Consider the following 26,311-nt stretch of genomic DNA (forward strand, 5'->3'; position numbering starts at 1 on the left):
ATCTCTTTTTTTAAAAAAGCGTCTTATTTATTTGAAAGAGAGAATGAGTGGGGGCAGGGGGAGGAAGAGTTGAGAGGGAGAAGCAGACTTCCCACAGTACAGGGAGCTAGACACAGGGCTTGATACCAGGATCCTAAAACCATACCTGACCTGAAGGTAGCTAACTGAGCTACCCAAGTGCCTTGACAAAGAAATCTTTTTTTTTTTCTTAGATTTTATTTTATTTATTCATGAGAGGCAGAGAGAGAGAGAGAGAGAGAGAGAGAGAGAGAGAGGCAGAGACACAGGCAGAGGGAGAAGCAGGCTCCATGCAGGGAGTCCGACGTGGGACTGTATCCTGGGTCTCCAGGATCTCACCCCAGGCTGAAGGCAGCACTAAACCGCTTGACCACTGGGGCTGCCCGATAAAGAAATCTTTTAAAAAAATATGTAATAAAAACCTAGAGATTGCTTTGAAAACTATCAGGCAATTACATAAAAATCTCAATTCTTATTTTCAAGAAGATGGTAACAATATAGGAGGTGTGACAAGTATAGTATTGCTCTGCTGTGATCATAGCAATGATTCAGGGTAGAATTCTACTTTGTGTATTTGACATTATTGCTCAGACATTCTAGAATGTAATGGATGTGATAATCCCTTTGTTACTTAGACTTACAGGTTTCCATATTTTGCTGCAAGTCCAATGCACCAGCAATAGTTTTATCTTTATTAAAACAGGATTTATTTTTTAAAAAGATTTTATTTATTCATTAGAGACACAGAGAGAGAGAGAGAGAGAGAGACTGAGAGAGAGGCAGAGGCACAAGCAGAGGGAGAAGCAGGCTCCATGCAGGGAGCCCCGACGTGGGACTCGATCCCAGGTCTCCAGGATCATGCCCTGGGCTGAAGGCCACCCACGCGTCCCTAAAACAAGATTTTAAACAAGCTGTCTTCCAGCATCCAACACGGTTGATTGAAACTACTTTACTGCGATAAAATTCTAGAAATCTGAGTTTGGGGCCTCAGTGAAGAACTCCCTCTCTTCCCCATAGGTAAAGTGGGCTGTAGGTTTTCTTGCTTTTGCCTAGAGGCTGGATACTTGAATCTCTGTGTCGTCCTTTCTAGCCTGGGTGATACTAGCATGGGGACCATTCTTTGACCAGGCCTACAACTCTGTCTTCACTTAACAGAGCAGTCACTACTATCACCAGCCCAACAGTGGAAAGTTGTTAACTCTCTGAACATCTTTTATAGCCAGATGAACTATGTTAAAATAATATTATTACCAAACAATTTGATAATAATACGGCATTATTTTGTGTCTTCAAAACCATTTGACATGACCTGTAGAGCTGGGCTTTAATAGACAAAATGAGTTCAACAACAGTTGAAGTCATGACAAAAATGAAAGCACCTTGATGGATAGGTTTATGGTATAAATTGTGGTAATGGTTTCATGGGTGAATACTTATCTCCAAAAGTTGTCAAATTAACTATGTATAGCTTTTTGCATGTCAGTCATACCTCATTAAAGTGTTTTTTTAAAAAGTGAAAACACCTCCAGTTGCTTAATTTTTTACAAGGCAGGTGTTACGCTGTTTTTGTATATCTTTAATTTAATCTTCTTGACGATTCTATGAGGTGGGTATTGTTGTCATCATCCCATTTTGCTGATGAGAAGTTGAGTGCTAAAGACTACAAAGCGTTTTGTAAGTCACCAAGGTAGGATTCGACCTCAGGATTGCCTGACTCCAGAGCAGGGGCTCTTAACCATTGTAGTATAGTGCTCTCCTGCCTCCTGTGATGGCATAAAGGATTTTATCAGAATGGATGATTTGTGGTTGAAACCCGTGGGATGGGAACCCTTAGCCTAATTTTCTCTACAGCAGTGCTTGAAGATGCAGCAGGATAGGAGCAACTGATGAGGCTGAATCTTTGATAGTCTGGCGTAACAGAAGCTGAAGTCCCTCCCTCCTACCCCTTCTATCTTGTGATGGATTTTGAGGACCCTTCACATTTAGTGAGCAGTTTTGAGAATTACCTGGGCTACAGGTGAACACTTCTATATTAGTACCTTGATTTAACAACCGGTTAAGACTTGAGTGCGGTAAGAGACTCATTTATTAACAACAACCAGTATGGTACTACATGCCACGTTAGAATAAAAATACAGTAGTAAAATACGGGCATGAAGTAAAGGATATGGTGACTATCCGAAAAGATACAGGTTTTAAGAGAAGCAATGAAACTTTTGGGCATGCTTTTTCAAGCCAAAAGACAATATAAAGGAAGAAGAGCATACGGATCCTCATAAAGCATCTTAAATAGTTGTGTGATCTCGAAAGTCTTGGGCTTTGGTTTCCTTGTTCATAAGGGAAATTTTTTAAAAAAGCAAATTCAAAACCTTTAGGGAAAGTATTTTTGAAGTAGTTAGCACAGCATTTTTTTGGGGGGCGGGGCACATTTCTGTGAAAGTGCTTTTCAGTTATCTGTAAGCCGCGGAGCCTCGTGCAGCCCCACTTCTCTGTGGGGCGATTAAGGACACAGCCCCCGAACTGTGCACTTGCAGTGTCCGAGGAGTTCAAACAGGTAGTGGACAGGCAGAGCCCGACCACCTACGGTCCACACGAGGAGGGGGGGCGCATTCTCACCGGGCTGCCTCTGCCTGAAGGTGCGTGGGGCCGTCCGACCCCGCCACAGCCGCCAGGGCCGGTCCGTACTGTCAGCCCTGAGTCTCGGCGTCCCCTGCGCTCCTAGGAACACGGAGACCGCCTTCTCGCAGAGGCGCGCTCCTCGGTCCTCAGGGCGGGGCGGGAGCCGCGCAGGGAACAGCTCCGCTCTGTCACGGAAGTTCGCTTCAGGAACGGTTTTTCCCGCCCGCCCAGCTGCCCGCAGACTCCAACCACAAGCCCGCCGCCGAGGCGGAAGGCGCCTCGCCGTGAATCCCTTAGGTAATGTCCGCCGCGGCGACCCAGCTGGGAATGGTAGTTTGCGTGAGTCCTCCAGGGCCCGCACGCAAGTGCAGAGGGGGCCGGTGGAGACTACATTTCCCAGGAGCCCTCGGGTCGGGGGGCGGAGCCGGCCTTGGGGGCGGGACTCCAACCATAGGCGGCGATTGTGGCGGCTCATTCATAAGTGCAATGGTGGTTCTTACTGTGGTTTGAGTGGACTGAGAGGCCGAGGGACGGCGGAGCGGTAATTTGTGGATGGAAGGAGCCGGGGGGGCGCGGGGGTGTGTGTTTGCAGCGTGGCGTCCCAGTGTGCCGGCTATGTGTGGGAGGGCTGGCTCCGGCGGGACGAGGGCGGCGGCGGCCAGCGCCAGGTCGGGGTTCGGCCCAGCTCGGCGCAGTTTGTGCGGAGCCTGCCTTTCAGGGGCTCTCGCCGCCCTTCAGGTGTGCTGTTCAGGAACGCTGGGAACACGGCCGGCTCGGGCACACAGTGCGGAGGGGCGTTGCTTTCCATCGTTGGGCCCGGCGGTCACCGATGACCATCAGGCAAGAGCAGTCTTTTAAGGGTTTACTGTGGATTCGCGGTTTTCGAGGACCTGCGTTTTGGGAGACTGATAAGTCATCTCCTAAACCAGCTAGTTAAACGGTCGAAGGGTGACTTGGAATTAATTGCTCGTGTCCTCTTTTTCCTGCCAGGATGCAGAGCATTAATCCCTCCAGACTGCTTTAAGAATATTTACGTAGCACTCTGGGGGTAGCGAGGCTGTGACTTTGTTTCACACACATCTTCGTATCTAAAAAATCCGAGTCCGCATACTAATCCTCTCTAGGCATTTTACTGTATATATGTGTTCCCATTAGCAAGGCCTTAATATTAATAATAAGTAGCAGGTTAAAGTGAAACAGTATTTTTATTCTTCATGCTGACAGTAAATACACTTTGGGAATCATATTCATGAAATTGAAGGAATAGAGCTGCTTGTTTTTAAGTGGTTTGTTTTAAGATGAAGATGTCTTGAGTGCTGCAACACAACCATACTTGCACTTTTTAGTCTAGTAGGGAACTTGTCTAGTTTTTGATGTCACAAGATAACCTTGTAGCTTGTGTCCTTCCTACACTTGATCTTAGCCAAAAGGCCGAGAAGCGATGCTTGTGTCCTTCCTAAATCTGGATTTCAAATTTTCCTGCTGAAGTCTTTTGAATTTAACATACATTACTAGGTTGATTTTGGTGAAAAGTTGTTACCTTTTAGGCAGGGTTTCAACTAAAAAATAATTAGAATTAATTTGCTGAGAACAGATTTTTAAAAATTATTCAGTAAAAACAGATATTCAGTAAACTGCCCTGATCTTAAGTGTACTACCCAAGTATATACCCCGGTGTAATCACCAGCAGGCAAAGATAATAACACTCCCTATCAATCCTGAGGGCAGAAGCCTCTTCTCAGTCAGTGCTAACCCCAGCAAGATAGATAACCATGAGTCTGACTTCTGTTCTTATAAATTTATTTTGCCTATTCTTGAACTTCATATTAAATGGAGACAGTGTGAATTTGTTGAGACTTGGGCTCAACATTACTCATCCATGTTTTTTGTAGTAGCAGTTTTTAAAAATAAGTGAACAGCTGTGGTTCTCAGACTGGGGTATCAGTGAGAAAAATCACATTGTCACTTTGGTCTTTGTTTATTGAATAGTTTTGCGAGCATTCCTTTAGTCTTGTTTTTTCTCTGAGCAGTTCTACAAACTGATGATTCATAGTATTTGCATATACGAATTGAACATTTTTAACAACTGTACCCATGACACTATTTCAGGATCCTACTTAAGAAAATGGAGTACAGTTATGTATGCCATTATACACAGCAAAGCAACAAGGGAATCAGCAGTCTCTTGTTTTAAAATTCCATTAAATCCAGTTTTAATAAAATGACACTTTTTTGTTTGTTTTTGTTTTTGTTTTTTTAGCCAAAAAACTTTGTTTTTATTATTAAACCTTGTACAAACCTGAAAAGTAAACAATAAACTGGCAATAAACAACATGAAGTCTTCCCTCCCGCAGGAAGGAAGTTCAAACTGTAATAAATTAATATGTCAAACTTAGTTAAATAAATAAATTAATAATGAATTATTATTAAATTAAATGTCAAACTGTAAGCCATAGGCAGAAGTTTACTGTCAAAAAGAGGGAAAGTACACAGCAAGGCCATAAAAATCGGACAACCACATTGGGAAACACTTGACTCTGTTTATGTAATTGTTAAATATTCCAAAAACAGTTCAGTCTTCTGCAACAACAACCAACAAAGTGTATCACAGGACGCTCCTGACAGTCCCACTGGCAAGCTCAGTGCAACAGGGGTAGCTACGGGCTCGGTGGATCCAATTACGAAACAAAGAACAGCTTGTGAAAACAGTTCCCTTTTTTATTCCACACGTACTGTACACACAACCGGAGAAGGGCAACAGCTACTCCATTATTATTTTTGTTGTTGTTGTTCAGTGATGTAAGCAGCACTTATAGAAGTTACAAGAAAAATCCTGTAAGCATCCAATCCACCCAGTGAAGAAACGGAAATGTAAGGCTTTTTCTTCACCTTGTCTTTGCACCCTCCCCACCCCCACCAAGAAAAAGGCTCAAGTATTTAAAACAATTTATAGGCGTATGACACTGTCTTTTGGTTCTTTCTCATTTCTCCCCTTAAAGACATGGTTATAGTAATTCTTTCCTTTCTCCATCCTCCTCAACCTACAGACATGCTTTTATTTCTCTTGTCTTAAAAAATCTTTCTTCACCGTGCTTCCCTGTTCAGCTACTGTCATATTTATTTCCTTCCCTTTATAACAAAATTCCTGGAAAGAGTTAGTTGTCCTCAGTTTCTCATTCTTGTATGTATTTCCTCCATTCAAGCTTTTGCAGCCTTCCTCTTCCCCCAGGCTGCTCTCATTGAAGTTATCATGACCTTTACTTTGCTCAATTCTATAGTCTGTTCTCAGTTCTCCTCACCCTTCATCTCTTAACAGCATTTAACACATCTCTTTCTTCCTTAAAACATTTTTTTCACTTAGCCTCAAGGACGCTGTACTTTCTGCATCTTCTCTCTTTTGTCTACCCTTAGTCACTTAATGACCTCACCCAATGTCAAGGCTTTAACTATCTTCTGTATCCTAAGGATACTCACTCATATTTATACTTCACAGTGTTGGCTTCATCCATGAATCCCATTCTTGTGTGTCCCGCTGCCTATATGGTGGTGACTGGAATGTCTTAAAATGTCTGAAATTCAACTCTTGATCTTTCATTCCCCCAAACCTGTTTCATCCCCAGTTTTTTCCATTTCGGTTAATGGCAACATTGTTCTTCCATTTGCTCAGCCAGAAAATTTTAAGGAAAGAAGGGGAGGACCCTGGTGACCTAAGGAGTTTTGGTAGATGATAAAGGAGAACTAGTAGATGATATAGTTAGATCATATGAGGTTCAAAATTTGTTGGTGTTTATGGTGGGGGAAGGAGAATCATCTAGAAGCAAAAAAGGGCAATAAGGAAAACACATATCTACTTCTAGGCCCATGGTACAGAGTATGGGCTCTGTTGGAAGAAGTGTTCTCAGGAAGTTGAGATGAGGTTGACGGTAATAGGAGATTTTGCTAGTGATGGACTTTAGGGATGGAGATGGAATAGGCATGTACATGGACATCAGAGTATTAGAGGTAAAGGTAAAGGGTGGCTTAGGAGCCAGGTCCTTCTCATGGTGATGGATGTAAATAAGTTTAAACACATAAAGAGATAAATGCTGAAGAATTCAAGGTAGTTGGCGGTAATGGGGCTGTAAGAATAGGTAGGGGCATCCTGCAAATGAAGGTTTTCAATGTGAAGGCTGGGTCTTACTCTGCCTCTCATAGCTGCTCCTTGTCCTTCCTCCACCAGGTCTTTAAGTTTATCTCCTAAAGGAGGGCTCCCTGTCTACCTTATCTGGACTTGCAAATCTCCTTCCCCCACGTCGTTTTAACTCCTTAACAGTTATTACTGTATAACATACTGTATAATTTACTTTTATATGCATGTATTTTCTCCACTAGATTCTGACTTATTAACTGCTATATGCCTAGTGACTAAAATAATACCTGGCACAAAGTAAGAACTCAATGAATATTCATTGAGTAAAATCAATCATACAGAGGAGGAAGAGCTTATCTTCTGTGTGGTGGCCATTTAAGTTTATTGCACAGTGACTGACTTACACTAGGAATTTGGTTATTTTAGGGTGTGATTCATAGAGAGTAGTTGTCCTATGATATGAACCAATGTAATTTTTACTGTTAAACATTGAATGAGCACAAATACTTTATAATACTGAATTTATTTTCAATAATACAACCTTAGTTCTGATTTAATTATAACTTACAAACATTTATAAAATTTCTTCTGTTTGTCAGGAATGGATGGTGCTAGGCATAGATGAAAATGCAGGTGACTATATCTTCAAAGAACTGACAGCTTGGTAGATTATAAACACAAAAGCAAAGTACCACTAATACTGAGATGAATGCCAAAATAGTGATGTCAGAGACCTCTGGGAATACAGATGAGGGACTGCTTGGTGGGCAAAGGGTTAGAAGGGGAATGAGGCAGTAAGACAAAGTGAGAAACCGTGCCAGTGAAGCTGTGGGGACGGTGGTGACCTTTGTAACTAGAGAAAACATGGGTTCCCCAGTTGGACAAAGAAGCCATGTTGGACTAGGGCCCAAAGCATGGAAGTGTTTAATATGGGTAACATTTGATAGTGATTGTGGCTTTTGGTAATCGAACAACTTAGAAGGTACTTTAACTCCCACAGTGTTAGGTCAACTGATTTAGTACTTATATAAAATCATCAGTAATCAAATGATTAGAAGGGAACTTGGGTTTTTGATTCACTCAATTTGGATGTTTTTAAGACTTAAAAGAAACCACATAGCTTAATGCCTAACTGGTTGCAGTCTTTGTATTTGAAATATTCAGTAGATTTTTGTGCTAGTTCAAGTTTTCATAGAATAGCTTTAACCATTGCTTTTTGTTGGAATCTTCTTTCTACAGGTTTTGGAAATTAATAGCTCTTCTAGCTTTTACATTATTTAAATATAATAGTGTCATTGAACTAAAATGTTCCTGATGCCAACCTCTTCCGAGTTAAACAGTGGGCAGAGCTTCTTAACCCAGTGGATGACCAATCCTTCTCGGGCTGGGGTCATATTAAATCGTGGATTTCCTATTTTGGAAGCAGATGAAGAAAAGCGAGCAAATGTGAATATTTCTACCAGCTTTCCTGTTAAAGCCTCACGTTTTTCAAATAGCTTCAGCTTTATAAGTGAAGAAGATTCACTTCATGAAGAACAGAAGTTGGAGTCTAACAGCCCTTATAAACTACAGTCAGATAAACCTGAAACACATACAGTATTTCCTTTAACTAAAGAAGGACCACAAATAGTGGCATGTCAAGATGCTCCTGGACACTGGGAAGACAACAAAAATGACTTTATCTCAGATCTTTCGAGTGAATGCAAAGAAGTGGCCTATAAAGACCCACTTTTTAAAAAGCTTGAACAGGTACAACAAGATTCAGCCTAATATGTATTTGCGTTATTTCAAGTTTCTGTTGATGATGAAAAGTCACCTGTTCAGAGCCTCTTATTTCTTCCCCTTTCCTGTAAAATCCTCAAAATACTAAATGTTGCCTTTTGTCTAATGTGAACATTATCACAGGTTTGATATGTAAGATATAACACTTGAGGTCACAACATCTTTAAGTTTCTGTTTTATTTGGTAAAAACTAAATTAGAAATGGTTGATCAAATATTAGGGGGACAAAATTGATCATAAATGTATGGATACCTTCCTATTTTAAGAATCCTTGGATTCAAATGATTTTTTCTGTTTCTTAATTGGGACAGTCGATACAGTTTCCTTCATAAGAAATAGCATTTTGGAGTTTTGGTAGCAGATGTAGTTACTTAGTAATCTCTCTTTGAAACTCTTTATCAGAGATGATATGAAAAGGAAGAGTAGAGGGATTAAGATAAATATAAGGAGCAAAGATCCATAAAGAAATATAAAGTGAGTTTAATCAAATTAATTTTATGTTTGAAAAGCTGAAAGAAGTACAACAGAAGAAGCAGGAACAGCTGAAGAGGCAGCAGTTAGAGCAACTACAAAGACTCATGGAAGAACAAGAGAAGCTGCTTACTATGGTGTCTGGGCAACACACACTCCCAGGTATTTTTTGCTTAGAGCCTTCACTTAGTACAACAGGGGACAGTTACATACATTTCTCACCTTTAGTTGTTTGGCAGGTTATTACTACCATTTCTCTATCATATACTGTAAATTCCAGTTTTTTTTAGGGGCCTTGTAGAGAATTGTGAAATCGTGGTCATGTTGTATAATTGAGATAAGTGGGAACTGTGCCATTCTGGAGCATGTGTGTCCTGCTTAAAGGCATTCATATTTATTTATATTAAAATTTTAAGAAGACGTAGCAGCATAAAAGATCTACAGCCAAATTTGGCCCAGAGTTCCTGGCTTACAATCTTTGCCTGAAGAATAAAAAACTCCTTGGGGTCATAAAATTAAATATGTATAGAAGCCACTCTGCTGAGCAGAAGAACCACACCAAAGATGTTTTCTATGGTGGTAGATGACAGAATTGTTTTGTTGTATGCTAGATCAATTACAAGAAAGAATGACAGGATTATCAGGAGAAAATAAACCTGTTGAATGTGATCTAGAACAGTGGTTTTAAAAGTTGTTTGACCATCCCACATTATAACAAAAACATTTAAACTCATAATTTCAAAGAAATTTCATAAATCAGCCCTTATTGGTGAGCCTGGCATGTAGCAAGGATATTTTCTATTTATTTTATCCTATTCTTGGTCATTAAAAAAAATGCCAGTTGTGATTCTGATGATAAAATTACTAATGGATTGTGTCCCACAGTTTAGATCTGGAGCAGTGTGTTTGCTTCTCAGGGCAACCTTTAAGAGACACACTACTGATTTAGGAAAAGTGCCTGTTCTGTTCAGAGGTTGCACTGGGAATTGAGAATACAGAGAAGAAAAGACATTGGCAGAGGAGTGTGTGAAGTGTAGCTGGATGGGATTTGGGGATTGGTAGTAGTAGTAGTAATGAGAAATGTACCAAATGAAGAATGGTTTAGAGAATAGGATGCTTATTTAAGCAAATATAGAGAACATAGTGTGTGTCTTGAACTAGTTGAATGGTTCAGGGTTCCTTTATGTAATACATAAAGAGGATAATCAGGATCATTTAAATAACAACCTGTGATAGATATAGCACTATGGTAGAGCAATAGGAAAGCAGATTTCAGTGTTCTTAATATAACAACTAACCCTAATCAGTTATAGAACATTGCTTTTAGGGCAGTGGTTTTCATAGTTTGGTCTCAGGACCACTTAATACTCTTATATTACTGAGGACCCCAGAGAGCATTTGTTATATGGGCTATAGCTGTTGATATTTACTGTATCAGAAATTAAAATGGAGAAATTTAAGAACTAATTCACTTAAAATAATAACCAGTTACATGTTATCATAACTAACATTTTTTTTTTAAAGATTTTATTTATTTGGCAGAGACAGCACAAGCAGGGGGAGTGGCAGACAGAGGGAGAGGGAGAAGCAGACTCCCTGCTGAGCACTGTGGGACTCTATCCCAGGAACCTGGGATCACTACCTGAGCCAAAGGCAGATGCTCAACTACTGAGCCACCTAGGCACTCCATAGCTAACATTTTTTTTTTAATTTTTAATTTTATTTTATTATTTTTTTAATCTTATAAATTTATTTTTTATTGGTGTTCAATTTGCCAACATATAGAATAACACCCAGTGCTCATCCCGTCAAGTGCCCACCTCAGTGCCTGTCACCCAGTCACCCCCACCCCCTGCCCACCTCCCCTTCCACCACCCCTAGCTCGTTTCCCAGAGTTAGGAGTTTTTCATAATATTTTTTTTTTAAGATTTTATTTATTTATTCATGAACATTTTTTTAAAGATTTTATTTATTCATTTATTTATTCATAACATTTTTTTAAGATTTTATTTATTCATGATTTTATTTATTTATTCAGAGAGAGAGAGGGGCAGAGGGAGAAGCAGGCTTTCTGCAGGGAGCCCGATGTGGGACTCAATCCCTGGACTCCAGGATCATGCCCTGGGCTGAAGGCGGCGCTAAACTGCTGAGCCACCCGGGCTGCCATAGCTAACATTTTTTTTTTTTCAAAATTTTTTTTTATTGGAGTTCAATTTGCCAATATATAGCATAACACCCAGTGCTCATCCCGCCAAGTGCCCCCCTCAGTGCCCATCACCCAGTCACCCCAACCCTCTGCCCACCTCCCTTTCCACTACCCCTTGCTCGTTTGCCAGAGTTAGGTGTCTTTCATGTTTTGTCACCCTCACTGATATTTTCACTCATTTTTTCTCCTTTCCCTTTATTCCCTTCACTATTTTTTATTTATTTTTATTTTGTTTAATAAATTTTTTATTGGTGTTCAATTTGTCAACATACAGAATAACACCCAGTGCTCATCCTGTCAAGTGTCCACCTCAGTGCCCGCCACCCAGTCACCCCCCACCCCCTGCCCATCTCCCCTTCCACCACCCCTGGTTCGTTTCCCAGAGTTAGGAGTCTTTCATGCTCTGTCTCCCTTTCTGATATTTCCCACTTATTTTTTCTCCTTTCCCCTTTATTCCCTTTCACTATTTTTTATATTCCCCAAATGAATGAGACCATATAATGTTTGTCCTTCTCCGGTTGACTTATTTCACTCAGCATAATACCCTCCAGTTCCATCCACATCGAAGCAAATGGTGGGTATTTGTCATTTCTAATGGCTGAGTAATAAACCACATCTTCTTTATCCATTCATCTTTCGATGGACACCGAGGCTCCTTCCACAGTTTGGCTATTGTGGACATTGCTGCTATAAACATTGGGGTGCATGCAGGTGTTCCAGCGTTTCACTGTATCTGTATCTTTGGGGTAAATCCCCAGCAGTGCAATTGCTGGGTCTTAGGGCAGATCTATTTTTAACTCTTTGAAGAACCTCCACACAGTTTTCCAGAGTGGCTGTACCAGTTCACATTCCCAGCAACAGTGCAGGAGGGTTCCCCTTTCTCTACATCCTCTCCAACATTTGTTGTTTCCTGTCTTGTTAATTTTCCCCATTCTCACTGGTGTGAGGTGGTATCTCATTGTGGTTTTGATTTGTATTTCCCTGATGGCCAGTGATGTAGAGCATTTCCTCATGTGCTTGTTGGCCATGTCTATGTCTTCCTCTGTGAAATTTCTGTTCCTGTCTTTTGCCCATTTCATGATTGGATTGTTTGTTTCTTGGATGTTGAATTTAATAAGTTCTTTATAGATCTTGGATACTAGCCCTTTACTGATATGTCATTTGCAAATATCGTCTCCCATTCTGTAGGTTGTCTTTTAGTTTTGTTAACTATTTTGCTTTGCAGAAGCTTTTTATCTTGATGAAGTCCCAATAATTCGTTTTTGCTTTTGTTTCCCTTGCCTTCATAGATGTATCTTGCAAGAAGTTGCTGTGGCCAAGTTCAAAAAGGGTGTTGCCTGTGTTCTCCTCTAGGATTTTGATGGATTCTTGTCTCACATTTAGATCTTTCATCCATTTTGAGTTTATCTTTGTGTATGGTGTAAGAGAATGGTCCAATTTCATTCTTCTGCATGTGGATCTCTAATTTTCCCAACACCATTTATTGAAGAGACTGTCTTTTTTTTTTTTCCAGTAGATGGTTTTTCCTGCTTTGTTGAATACTAGTTGACCATAGAGCTGAGGGTCCCTTCTGGATTCTCTATTCTGTTCCATTGATCTATGTGTCTGTTTTTGTGCCAGTACCACACTGTCTTGATGACCACAGCTTTGTAGTACAACCTGAAATCTGGCATTGTGATGCCCCCAGCTATGGTTTTCTTTTTTAATATTCCCCTGGCTATTCGGGGTCTTTTCTAATTCCACACAAATCTTAAGATGATTTGTTCCAATTCTCTGAAGAAAGTCCATGGTATTTTGATAGAGATTGCATTAAATGTGTAAATTGCCCTGGGTAACATTGACATTTTCCCAATATTAATTCTTCCAGTCCATGAGCATGGAATATTTTTCCATCTCTTTGTGTCTTCCTCAATTTCTTTCAGAAGTGTTCTGTAGTTTTTAGGGTATAGGTCCTTTACTTCTTTGGTTAACATTTTTTAATGAAAAGGCTTCTCTAAAAAATTAGAAGAATGGCAGAGTTTTATATATTTGAAAATCTCTTTTTAATTTCTGTCTTAAAAGAGCTCAGCTTCTATCTGCTTCTGTGTTCAACCTCTTAAGTTATATTGTTTTGCTTGAAGTATGTGAAAAAAAAATTCAGCTTCACATGGGTGTTTAATTGGAAAAAGGAAAGAGGAGTACTGTAATAGCCTTTTCAGGTACTTGTGGTTATTTCTTTGATGGTACACCCAAATCTAACAAGTGGCCGTTTCTTAGTGGTGATTCATAGTATAGAGTCTGAAACAATACTAACGTACTTTTTAATACTCTGTTACATAAAATACATTGAATATCTTGGCTTTTTTTTTTTTTTTTTTTATCTTGGCATTTTGAATGACTCTTATCATGCATGATCTGATAAAATTGTGCTTTGGTTACTTGGAAAATAGTGGTTCACTGAGTTATTTGGGTCTTTAAAATACTGTAATATCAAAAAATTATATCCATTAGTACACTACAGATCTCATCATAAAAGGCCTGAAGTATTATGAAGCTGTTAAGCCCATAGTGGTAGACATATTTAATGAGTTCTCATTTGTACTTGAAAGTTCAAATTTTACCGTTCTTAACAAATACTGTCAGTTATTTTCCTTGAAGTAACTAGCTCACTTGTTTCATTTTTGTGGAAATATCTATCTGCCAAGTACCTATCTATTTACCAAGTACAAGTAAAAATGATGTTCTTTGAGAGAAGTTGTTAGTTGAGCTTACAACTCAAAAAATGACACAGTCTTGGTTTGTAGCAGAAGTGATTTATGTATACTTTTTGTTTTGTCCAATACAATGTTCAGAAGATGTGTACTCAACAGTTAAAATTCAATTAAAAAATTAATAATTTTTGTAACTTTACCTAGGACATTCTTAAGGAAAACTGTTTTTTCTTTTCTTTCTTTGTTTTTAACTGCAAGTGCTTGGTGGTGACTCACACAGTGACTGCTAGCACAGTTGGGTGCTGCTGTCCTGCTTTTGAGTGAAGACACCAGGAACTTCCATTTTGTTCTTGCATCATCAGTGCATGTGTTGGCAAAGTGAAAAAGGCAAATACTATCTTTATATTTTATGAAAATAGATTTGACCTGGTAGATGCTGTGAAAGAATCTTAGAGACCTTCAGGGGTTTGCAGACCATACAGTTTGAGAACTGCTACTTTGGGCTATTGCACTTTTATCAAAGCGATCTTCAATCTGAAGTGGGATGACTATTAGTCAAAAATATTTGGATAGGGAGAGTATTATTGTAAAGGAAAGGAGGTCAAACCTGATAATCAGGACCTACCTGATTTCCAGTTTTATTTGTGGGTTGGAGGTGAGGCAGATGGGTATGAGCCATCCAGGCACTGCTAAAGGTTTTATTTTTAAGTAATATCTACAATCAATGTGGGGTTGAACTCCCAATCCTGAGAGCAAGAGTCACATGCTCTACTGCCTGAGCCAGCCAGGTTGCCCTCACTTCTAAATTTTGTTGAGACATTCTAGGATAAGAGAGGTATAGTGGCAGGATTTCAAGGGGATGGTACAGCAGGTAGGATGGAGATTTGCCATCTACCGTTCAAGAATTAGAAATTAGAGATATATTAAAAAAAGAAATTAGAGATATATAGAAGAAGAATCTCTGTGTTTATTTCAAAAGCAGAGACTAAAAAAAAAAAAAGTCTAGAAGTAATACAGGAAATTTAGAAACTACAGAAATGTACAAAACAGAAAAGTCATCCATAATTCTACCACCTGAAGATACCAAAATGTTAACAGTAATCTAGAGGAAAGTTGTTTTTCAAGGCTGTGACACAGGGCATTTGTCATTAGGAACTATTCAGATCATTTGCAGCCATCTGCATTGGTGCTCTCTGTGTTTGTCATGGGGTTGCAGAGTTGACAATTCCAGCAGTGTTTCTTATAGATGGAACATGAATAATGCCTTCCAGAATTTGCAGTACTGCAGCTCTGCCAGGTATCCGCTGTCTGCACATGAATTGTAATATAAATATACCCTTAATTAAAATTATGCAAGAGTCATTTTTAGACTTTTAAAATGTCATGATTTTGTTGGAGAGTGTTTCCTAATAAAGAAGAAAAACACTTTTTTCACTTTGGAGAAAACCTGGTGAGTAGGGATCACTAACAGAAAATAAAATATTCTAGAAAGTTAATAGTTTTAATGATTTTTTTTATTTTTTTATTTTTATTTTTTTTTATTTTTATTTTTTGATTTTTTTTAATTGCAAGGTTTAACCCTACTACCTGATGATCAGAGCCAGAAGTACAGATCTCCAGGAAGTCCAACCACCCTAGAGAAAAACACACCCTTCCTACCATCATATATCCATCAGAATCAAACCCAAGAAAAAATGCACACTTCCAGTGTTTTAGCTGATGAACAAAACAACTTCTGTAGAACTACTCATCCAGATTTTGTCTTAACTTCAAAAAGTGGTGCTTCTCTCAGTTTGTTTTGTGAGGCACAGTATCAAGAAGCACTTGTGAAAAAAAATGATCTGAAGGAAGAAAACCATAACCATTCTATAGGTGAGTTATTTCTCTCTTCTGTTTCTAATTAGCAGTGTTATCAAGGTGTGCTAAGATAAGTCCTTTCTGCATTTTTTTCTTGTCCCTTGTGTCTTTAATTCTGAGCCCCTACATGTTGCACAGTCAGTGATCCTGGATTGGATATAGAGCTGGACATAGAATTTGTGACTTTCTAAGAACAATTGCAGTACTCATGCTGACTTCATACCTCACAGGATAGTGCAGGGTCTTCAAGGTAGTGAGTTCCTTGTATGCCATTTTAATTTGAGAGCTTAGAAATAGTTTGAGGTTGATTTAAAATGTGCATGGTGATGGTGGTGGGAGGACATGATAGAAGATGTAAAATGTAGGAAATAGGTTCTTGATGGCAGTTAATTATTCAGAAAAGAAATCCCCTCCAACCCCGGACATTCCATTTGTCCTCACTGCATCTCTGTAATCCCAGCACCTAGCATGTTCCTGCCAGAGTACTGACAGTGGCTGATGATCTGAACTCATGGAGCTCTCAGGGCATTTGCTTCTGGTCTTTTTTTTTTTTTTTTTTTTGACTCCTTTTTCTATGCCCCACTCCCCCCTCCACTTTTTTTTTTTCTTTTTTTTTCATTTTGTAACTGTGGAATATTGTATAATTGTGTTCTTTGCCCTCTCAACATGGAAAATGGTTATGGTACATTCTGTGGTCTTCATAACCATAATTTTTTTAAAAAGATTTTATTTATTTATTCATGAGATACTGAGAGAGGCAGAGACACAGGCAGAGGGAGAAGCAGGCTCCATGCCGGGACCCTGACGTGGGACTCGATCCTGGGTATGCAGGATCAGGCCCTGGGCTGAAAGCGGCGCTAAACCGCTGAGCCACCCAGGCTGCCCCCTAACCATAATATTAATGGTTGTCATCATTATGCTAGTCGTCAAATAATGTACCAGTATTTAATATTCTCTGCAGTAGGGCTGAGGTGTTTCTCATATTTTGAATTTAAATTTAATTTTCAATTTTAATGGTGTTTTCATGAATATGTTCTTTGGAGTAATAAAAAAATATAAATATGACAGAAGGTGTCTACACTTACTACTTATACTTAGGATTGAGCACCTTTGTGCATAATAGTTTATTTCTAATTTGGAATAGTTCCTTAGAATGGAAGATCTGATGCCTTTAAAATATTTTTAAACAGTATACTCTCTTAATCTTTTATTTTGGAAAATGATGAACATCCGGAAAACTTAAAAGTCCACTGCAATGATTAGCAGTAGACCTTGATTCAACAGTTAATATTTTGCCATATTTACTTTCTATATATATTTGTATTGTGTATATATATTTATACCTACCTCTGTATCTCTGTCTACATTTGTATGTAATTTGCTCAGTCATTTCATTGCAAGTAACATGCAGATATTATATCATTTTAAATATTTCAGCATGCATCAAGTAAAAAATTAGAACATCCTTCTGTACAGCCCCAATACTATTCTGTAATACTCAAATCCATTTTAGAATTCCTATTATCCCAAAAATATCTTTTAAAGGTTTTTTTTAATAAGTTCCAGTCAAATTCATCTATTACATTTTGTTGTTAGGGCTCTATAGTCATTTTTAATTTAGAAAAGCACACACTTTCATAACATTAACCTTTTGGAGAATGTCATGTTTTAATTAGGGTTTTATAGTTTATTTTTCTCATATTAAAGAAATCCTTGAGTGTTCTAAAATCTTTGGCATATATTACTTTTTTTTTTTTTAAGATTGATTTATTTCAGAGAGAGGGAGTATGGGTGAAGGGGTGGAGGGAAGGACAGAGAGAGTGGGAGAGAGGTAAACTCCCTGCTAAGCACGGAGCCCATTGTGGGGCTCACTCCTACAACCCTGAGACCATGATCTGAGCTGAAATCAAGAGTTGGCTGTCCACCTGACTGAGCCACCCAGGTACCCTGGTATAGCATTACCTTTGAGAAATATTTTTTTTAGAATAGTAACTTGTAAAATTCTCAAGTTTTAAGATTTTATTCTTTATCTTTTGGAACTGAATTTTCCTAATTTTTATCCTAGGAGAAGATATTTTACCATGTTGGGAGAAAGTGACCGAACCGATTCAGGAAGGGAATGATGAGAATGTAAAAAAAATTGGTGGTTCTTCAGAAGTGGCTAATATTGAAGAAAGGTATCATCTATGTTGGAAGGAATAAGAAAAGTGACAGTTTAATGTAATAGCCAGCTATTAAGATAGAACATTTTCTTTTTTTTTGAAAGACCCATGGTTTTATTGTTTTTGTTTGAATATCCTTTTAAGTATAATGTTGAAGATACGACTTATCACATTGTTAGCAACAGATAACGGTTGGGGAGATACATTAGTTCAAGTACCTTTGACATTGTATTAGAAGAACTGAGCAGGTTTTTCACCAAAGAGAAAAAATCTGGATAAAATTAGTCTTCTCTCAAATAGTTAAGCAAATCCCGTTTTGGCAAAGACAGAAACAAATTAATATTGAGTCTCACTTTTGTTGTCACCTATAAATTATAATTAGATAAGTTTGGTTACAGAATTTAAAAATCTTATAACAGATAAAATAATACTGAGGTTTATTATTTTCTTAGATATTTGAAATATTTTAATATATGTTATGGATGGGCAAATGATTTCTGATTATTGCTCTATTTAGATTGTCAAGGCTCCTTAAAGATGGATATTTGATGAACTATTAAAAATTATTTTAAAGTGATACAATGAATATGTTATTTCAAAAGTTAGTTTACAGGCATTGTATGGACTTCAGAAGATTTTTTTTAAAATCATGTGTAGAGTGTTGTATGCTTATGTATTTTGGGAGATGGAGTGGGATTATAGCTTTCATTGGATTCTTAGAGGGGGGTCTGTGACTTTGAAAAAGGTTAGTTCGTAGTGTAGTTAAGGGTGTCTGTGTCAGGCACACTGTCAGATATTCACCACATCTTTATTTGCATATTCAATAATTTTATTTTTATGATTAGACCTATTAAAGCTGCAATCAGAGAAAGGAAACAGACATTTGAAGACTACTTAGAAGAACAAATTCGACTGGAAGAGCAAGAACTGAAACGAAAACAGCTAAGGGTAGGCATTTCCACTATTCTGATTAAGTTAGCTAAGGCTTTAGAGATTTGTTTATAGTTTGTGTTAAAAATAACTTTGAGATAACTTGGATATACAGAATTAATTCAAATATTTTTCTCTATTTTAGGAAGCAGAAGGGTCATGCCTAATCAAAGCAAAACCAAAACAACCATTCTTGAAACGAGGAGAAGGTTTAGCTAGATTTACTAATGCTAAATCTAAGTCTCAGAAAGGGAGAGAAAGTAAACTAGTGACTAATCAGAGCATTTCAGAGGACCAACCTCTGTTTAAAATGGATAGACAACAATTCCAGCGGAAAACTGCTCTTATAAATAAGGAACTGTGTACAGAGAACCCTCCCATTAAAAAGAGCAATAAAGGTAGAGCCAAGAGTGGTTTTGTCACACTCAATCAGAAGCCAAAAGTGATTAAGAATAGTAACAGGAGAAGTCTTCCTCCATCAGGATTGAAAATACCAGGAGGGAAGAAATGTGATGTGCAGTTTAGAGACCAGATCAAACTAGAAAAAAAAGTTGAGTCTAATAATAGAGAAAATGTACCCGAGTGTGCAAAACCTTGTGATATTGGTTGCAAAGTCTGGAATAAGACACAAGGTAAAGACAAACTTCCTCTTTCGGCAGGACTGGTCAGCTGCATGTCTTCTAGTAGCCCCAAAAATGAGACCTTGAAAAAGTCAGAATCTTCTCTTGATATTTCTCTTCAGAAAAAGTTAGAGAATTGGGAACGAGAAAAGGAAAAGGAAAATTTGGAGTTAGATGAATTTTTGTTTTTGGAACAAGCTGCTGATGAAATATCGTTTTCCAGTAATTCCTCATTTGTACTGAAGATCTTAGAGAGGGACCAGCAGATCTGCAAAGGTCACCAGCTGTCTTCCACCCCTGTCAAAGCTGTACTACAGCAGGAGATGGGGACACTGGATCCTGTTACTCAGTGTAACCACAGTGAGGCCCCAGACTGTACAGAACCTGGAAATGAGGATGAATGTGAAATCACACCTGACCAACCTGATTCAGCATTCTCACCTGAAGGATATAGGGAACAGTCCTGTGAAGTCAGTAGGAGAGCATTCCAAATGAGCACTTCTGAAAACCAGACTCGGTGGAATGTGAGCAATGATGAAGGTGTCATGGAGAGTGACAGTAGCACAGACTCTGAGGAGCAACTTGACGTTACCATAAAGCCATCAGCTGAGGATAAAGAGAGGGGTTTCAGCAGCAGGGAAGATAGTCCACAAGTCTGTGATGGCAAGGGGCCTTTTAGGGATGCTGGGACTCAAGAAGATGATAAAAAGAGAGATGTTGATTTAGATCTGTCAGATAAAGATTACAGTAGCGATGAGTCTGTCATTATAGAAAGCTTGAAAAACAAAGTTTCTGAGTCCTCAAGAAGACCTTCATCCATAAGTACAAGTGAAATTGACTTTGACGATGAAAGAACTTGGACTGACCTGGAAGAGAATTCATTTAAACATGATGCTGTTCTTGGGAATGAGGCCGTTTATGGGACTCCTCAAACAGCCTACCCTAAGGATGAAATATGTGTATTGGACAAAACAATAAAAAGGAAAGTTGCACCAGTCAAAAAGGGAGAAGACTTGAGCAAACCCAGTAGGAGCACAAGCCCTCCTCCTACATCGGATCTCATGATGAAATTCTTCCCTGCTTTGAAATTGAAACCAAAAGCAGGTTCACACTTAGGAAATGAACCCAAGTTAAACCCAAGTCAAGACCAACCACCTGGTAAGCAGCATTATAAAATAGGTATTGGGATGTTCTAAATTTCACATTTACCTTATCAGTCTGCTGTCAGAATGCTTAAAATCCTAATCTTTCTCATTGCTCAGTAGTGTAATTAGGTGATTTGATTTGTTTTGTAGATCTAAATAATAGTCACTAGAATAAAAGGTTGGGATGCATTGTGATTTCAGATTTTTCAAATTTAAGCCTATGCCTTATTCTCAAGGATTTATTTATTTATTCAATTTTATTTTTAAAGATCTTATTTATTATTCATGAGAGACACAGATAGAGGCAGACATAGGCAGAGGGAGAAGCAGGCTCCCTGTAGGGAGCCTGATGTGGGCCTCGATCCCAGGACCCTGGGATCACAACCTGAGCCGAAGGCAGATGGTCAACCACTGAGCCACCCAGGTGCCCCTCTTAAGGCTTTAGAATTAATTAATTTATTGTAAAGTGAGGTAATACTTTTATAACCAGAGAGTACCCAATTTATGGTTTGTGTTACGGTGAACTTTTGTGTGTGCACTTTTTAAAATGACTATGTTTTTACTTAATTTTTTTTGCTACCTCATGCACTGACTTGCTAAATAGGACCAAGAAGAAACACAGTGAAATTGAAGTGTCCTTTCTTCCCTGGACATGGACTCCTAGTTCCCTTTCCTAGAGGAACTTACATTCCCATTTCATTTGTGTATTCTAGAAAGATTCTGTGCATATGAAAGCATATATGGGGGGGATGGGTATATAATCTTTCCATACAAATGAAAACATGTTTTTTTATATACCATTCTTCACCTTTTTTTTAAAGATTTTATTCATTTCATTTATTTGAGAGAGCATATGACAAGGATGGGGAGGAGGGGAGATGAGGGATGCAGGGAGAGGAGAGGGAGAAGCAGACTTCCTGTTGAGTGTAGAACCCAACACAGGTTTCAAACTCAGACCCTGAGATCATGACCTGAGCCAAAGGCAGACCCTCAACCACTGAGACACCCAGGCATCCCTGATGGGCATTTTTTTTTTAAAGAATTTATTTATTTATTCATGAGAGAGAGCGAGAGAGAGAGGCAGAGACACAGGCAGAGGGAGAAGCAGGCCCCATGCAGGGAGCCCGACATGGGACTCGATCCCAGGTCTCCAGGATCAGGCCCTGAGCTGAAGGCGGTGCTAAACTGATGAGCCACCTGGGCTGCCCCTGATGATGGGCTTTTAAAACTCATGTTGAAAAACTCCTTTCCATTATATCATATTATAAACTCTGAATGCCTAGGAAGGCATAAGTGCTTTAAAATACAAATTATAACTTAAACTAATACTCTGATTTTAAAAATAGTTCTTTTTGCAGAAAGTTTGGAAGCTTATAGAATAAAAAGTGTTTACAACTATCCAAAGTTGATGTGATATCATTTTGAGATATTTCCTTCTAGTCATTTTTCCCATGTATTTTTAATATGGTACAGGTATTTGTTAAAACTTACCTTTTCTGGGGCACCTGGATGGCTTAGTTGGTTAAGCATCTGCTTTAGGCTGAGGTCATGATCCCAGCGTCCTGGGATTAATCCCTGCATTGGGCTCCCTGCTCAGTGGGGAGTCTGCTTCTCCCTCTGCCACTCTTCCTGCTCATTCTCTCTCTCAAATAAATAAATAAATAAATAAAATCTTAAAAAAAACCTTACCTTTCTTTTTTGACCAGGTGTATAATATACGTTGTCTTTAAAACTTTGTGTATTTTAAAAATGGTTGCAGAACATTATATGAACACATTATTTTATTCAGTAATTTCCTTAATGTTGGATACTTGTTATTTTTCACTATTAGGAATAACACTACAATGCATATTTTTATGCAAAAATAAGTTTTTCAAAAGGGTAGTGGAAGGACAAGTATCAGCTATTTACTCTTTCAATAGGAAATTTGGTATGGAAAAAGTCTTAATTTGTATTTTTGTGACTATTGGAGGTAAACTTTGATTTTGGTGTTGGTTAGTGCTTTAGCTGTCTTGTGAATTACTTATTTATGTTCTTAAGCTATTCATATATGTGTATATATTTATTCATTTTTTAAAAATTTCTTTTTAAAGACATTTATTTTTTTTGGAGAGGGAGAGACCATGTGTGAGTGGGGAGAGGGGCAGAGAGAGAGGGAGAATCCTTTAGCAGACTCCTTGCAGGGTGGGGAGCCTGACATGGGGCTTGATCCCAGGATCCCAAGATCATGACCTGAGGAATCAAGAGTCGGCCATTCAACTGACTGAGCCACCCAAGCATCCCTATTTATTTATAACTGAAAGAAAGGGAAAGAGCATGGGAGCTGGGGTAGGGAATGGGGGAAGAGGGGAAGAGAAAGAAGCAGACTGACTCCCTGCTGAGCTCAGGGCCCAACACATAGTTCCATCTCACGAACGTGAGTGAGATCATACCTGAACTGAAACCAAGAGCCAGTCGTTTAACCAACTGAGCCAGGCATATGTTAATGGGAGTATAATTGATGTATAACATCCTGTTAGTTTCAGGTGTACATCATAATGATTCAATATTTTTATACATTACAAAATGATCCCATGATAAGTCTAGTTACTATATATCACCATATAAAGTTTTCAATATTGGCTGTTATCAAAAAGACAAAAAATACATGTATTCGTTTTTTTTAAAAAGTATTTGAATTTCTTTTTATGTGTGATGTTAATTCATTGTCAGACTGATACTCTTGAGGTTAAATAATGCCCTTAGATTGGTTTCTTCTGGAAAGTTAGGCCAAAGTAATTTTTGTTGTTGTTATTAGAAACATTGTTTCTCATGCATTTTAATAGTACTGATGTTTACAATATTTTTGGCTCTTACTGTTAATAACTAGCTAATGTTTTTGCTGCTGAAGACCTTTTGTGAAATTCAATATAATGTGGTCTATTTTATAGGTGACAGTGCTCGATCTCAAGTATTGAGAGAGAAAATTATTGAATTGGAAACAGAAATAGAAAAATTTAAAGCTGAGAACACATCTTTAGCTAAACTTCGCATTGAACGAGAAAGTGCTTTGGAAAACCTTAGGTAAGTTTGCTTCTATAAGTTGGGGAAAAAATATAATGATTCAGTTTCTTTAAGATTATATATATATATAAAATATTTCAAGTAATTTTTGTCAATCCAACAAGGTGTAAAGGAAAAGGAAGTGAAATCTTTTTTTTTAAATCTCAACCACATAAAAATTTTTTAGTTAAAATGACCCAGTGTAGTCAGAAATGTTAAAAGGGGAATTCTCTTAATGAGGACTTTGTACATTGAATTTTGAAAAGCATTTGAAGCTATGAATTCAAGTGCTACCTTTGCCGGTGCATTAATTTTCTAGGCCTACTGCAAAAAGTACAGTTGATTCTTGAACAGTGTGGGGGTTGAGGGCTCTGTCCCCCTGTACAGCCAAAAATCCACATATATTTTGACTCCCTAAAAATTAATAATACTAATACTGTACTATTGCCTGGAAGCCTTACTGAGAACAGCTGATTAACACATGGTTTGATACATGTGTTATACATGTATTACAATAAAGAAAAGAAAATGTTAAGAAAGTTGTAAGGAAGAGAAAATACATTTACAGTACTGTACTGTAAAAATTTGTGTATAAGTGGATCCATGCAATTCAAACCCATGTTGTTCAAGGATCAATTGTACACACAAACTAGGTGGCTTAAAACAGTAGGAGTTAATATTGTCATGGTTCTGGAGGCTAGAAGTCTGAAGTCAAGGCATCAGCAGAGCCATGCTTTCTATCCTATCTTATAGTGGTTGCTGTCAATCCTTGGCATTTCTTGGGTTACAGCTGGACATTTGGGTTGTTTCTACCTTTTGGTTGTTGTGAATAATGCTATTAACATTGGTGTGCAAATATGTATTCAGGCATCTTCTTTTAGTTCTTTTGGATATATACTCAGGGGTGGAATTGCTGGTTCATATGGCACATCTATACTTAAGTTTTTGAGGAACCGCCATACTGTTTTCCACATTGGCTGCACTAGTTTACATCACCTTAAATGATTTGTTATGTTGAGCCAGCCTTGTATTCCAAAGATGAATCCCCCTAGGTCATGGTGTAAATCCTTTTAATGTGCTGTTGGATTTGGTTTGCTAGTATTTATTGAGGATTTATACATTTGTGTTCATCAGGGGTTGGTCTATAGTTTGCTTGTGGTGTCATTGTCTAGCTTTGGTGTCCGAGTGCCTACCCTTGTAGAATGAGTTTGGAAGCCATCCAGTCCTGAACTTTTCTTTCTTGGGAGATTTTTTTTTTTTTTTTTAAGATTTTATTTATTTATTCATGAGAGACACAGAGAGAGAGGCAGAGACACAGGCAGAGGGAGAAGCAGACTCCATGCACGGAGCCCGACATGGGACTCGATCCCGTGTCTCCAGGATTACGCCCTGGGCCAAAGGCAACACTAAACTGCTGAGGCACCCGGGCTGCCCTCTTGGGAGATTTTTGATTACTGGTTCAGTTTCCTTATTATTGATCTGTTCAGGCTTTCTTTCTTTTTTTTTCTTTTTTCTTTTTTTTTAAAGATTTTATTTATTTATTTATTCATAAGAGAGGCAGAGACATGGGGAGACACAGGCAGAGGAAGAAGCAGGCTCTCTCTGGGAAGCCCAATGCAGAACTTGATCCCAGGACCCCAGGATCATGACCTGAGCCAAAGGGAGACACTCAACCACTGAGCCACCCACGTGCCCCCCCTGTTCAGGATTTCTAGTCTAGATTCATTTTGGTAGGTTGTATATTTCTAGGAATTTATCTGTTTCTTCTAGATTATCTAGTTTTGGGGATATAATTGTTCATACTATGATCCTTTTTATTTCTGGGGCATCTATTATAATGTATCTTCTTTGCATTTATAATTTTATTCGAGTCTTTTCTCTTTCTTAGGTCTAGTAGGAGTTTGTTGATTTTGTGTGTTTTTTCCTTCTGAGACTTCCTTAGTGACTGCATTGGTTCTTTTGTAGTGTCCCATAGATCCATGGGTTTCTTCATTCTTTTTCTTTTTTCTCCTTTGACCTCAAATTCCTTGTTGTTGAGTTCACAGATTCTTTTAGTTGATTGTTGTTGAAGCTCTTTTGTATTTTTTCACTTCAGTCACTGTGTTCTTCAGCTCCAGAATTTCTGCTTTTTAAAGTTATATTTATTTAGTTTTGAGTAATCTCTATACCCCACATGGGGCTCAAACTCATGACCCTGAGATCAAGAGTCACATGGTCCAGCCAGGTGCCCCCTCCGTTTTAGGTTTTATTTAGTTAGTTTTAAGTAAGTGTTTGTGGGTTTGTTTTTTTTTAAAATGATTTCTATCTCTTTGTTGAACTTCTTGTTTTCTTTCATGCATTGTTTTCCTAGTTTTGTTGAGTTATCTGTGTTCTCTTGCAGTTTGTTGAACTGCTTTAAAACCGTTATTTTGAATTCTTTATCAGGCAGTTCTTAGATCTGCATTTCTTTGGGATTAGTTGTTGGAGCTTTATTAGTTTCCTTTGGTAGTGCCACATTTGCATGAATCTTATGTAGTTTTGTGTTGACAGTTTTATATTTGAAAGGGCAAAAAACTCTTTTTGTCTTTACAGACCAGTTTTGGCAGAGCTTCTCCAACTGGATCCCTGGACGATGGTCTGCTTCTAGGATCACAGTTGAAT

General features: G+C 38.3%; 1 protein-coding gene across 5 annotated transcripts in view; it reads left to right on the plus strand.

Moving 5' to 3' along the window:
- The first annotated feature begins 768 nt into the window (after positions 1-768).
- The window catches only part of CPAP (centrosome assembly and centriole elongation protein), a 54,021-nt gene continuing 28,478 nt past the window's right edge, over positions 769-26,311 (plus strand). For 2 of the 5 annotated variants that reach the window (XM_072795837.1, XM_072795841.1), the window contains exons 1-8: positions 3,057-3,178; positions 8,006-8,515; positions 9,058-9,181; positions 15,488-15,787; positions 17,838-17,949; positions 18,780-18,882; positions 19,010-20,642; positions 23,560-23,692. In XM_072795837.1, the coding sequence (XP_072651938.1) occupies positions 8,072-8,515; positions 9,058-9,181; positions 15,488-15,787; positions 17,838-17,949; positions 18,780-18,882; positions 19,010-20,642; positions 23,560-23,692 (2,849 nt within the window). In that variant the 5' untranslated portion in view covers positions 3,057-3,178; positions 8,006-8,071. Of the gene's footprint in view, positions 1,036-1,824; positions 2,036-2,767; positions 2,935-3,056; positions 3,179-8,005; positions 8,516-9,057; positions 9,182-15,487; positions 15,788-17,837; positions 17,950-18,779; positions 18,883-19,009; positions 20,643-23,559; positions 23,693-26,311 lie in introns of those variants that run through there. The other 3 variants (XM_072795840.1, XM_072795838.1, XM_072795839.1) reach the window with 3 other exon arrangements.

Source organism: Canis lupus, chromosome 24, assembly GCF_048164855.1.
Source record: "Canis lupus baileyi chromosome 24, mCanLup2.hap1, whole genome shotgun sequence".
Lineage (NCBI taxonomy): Eukaryota > Metazoa > Chordata > Mammalia > Carnivora > Canidae > Canis > Canis lupus.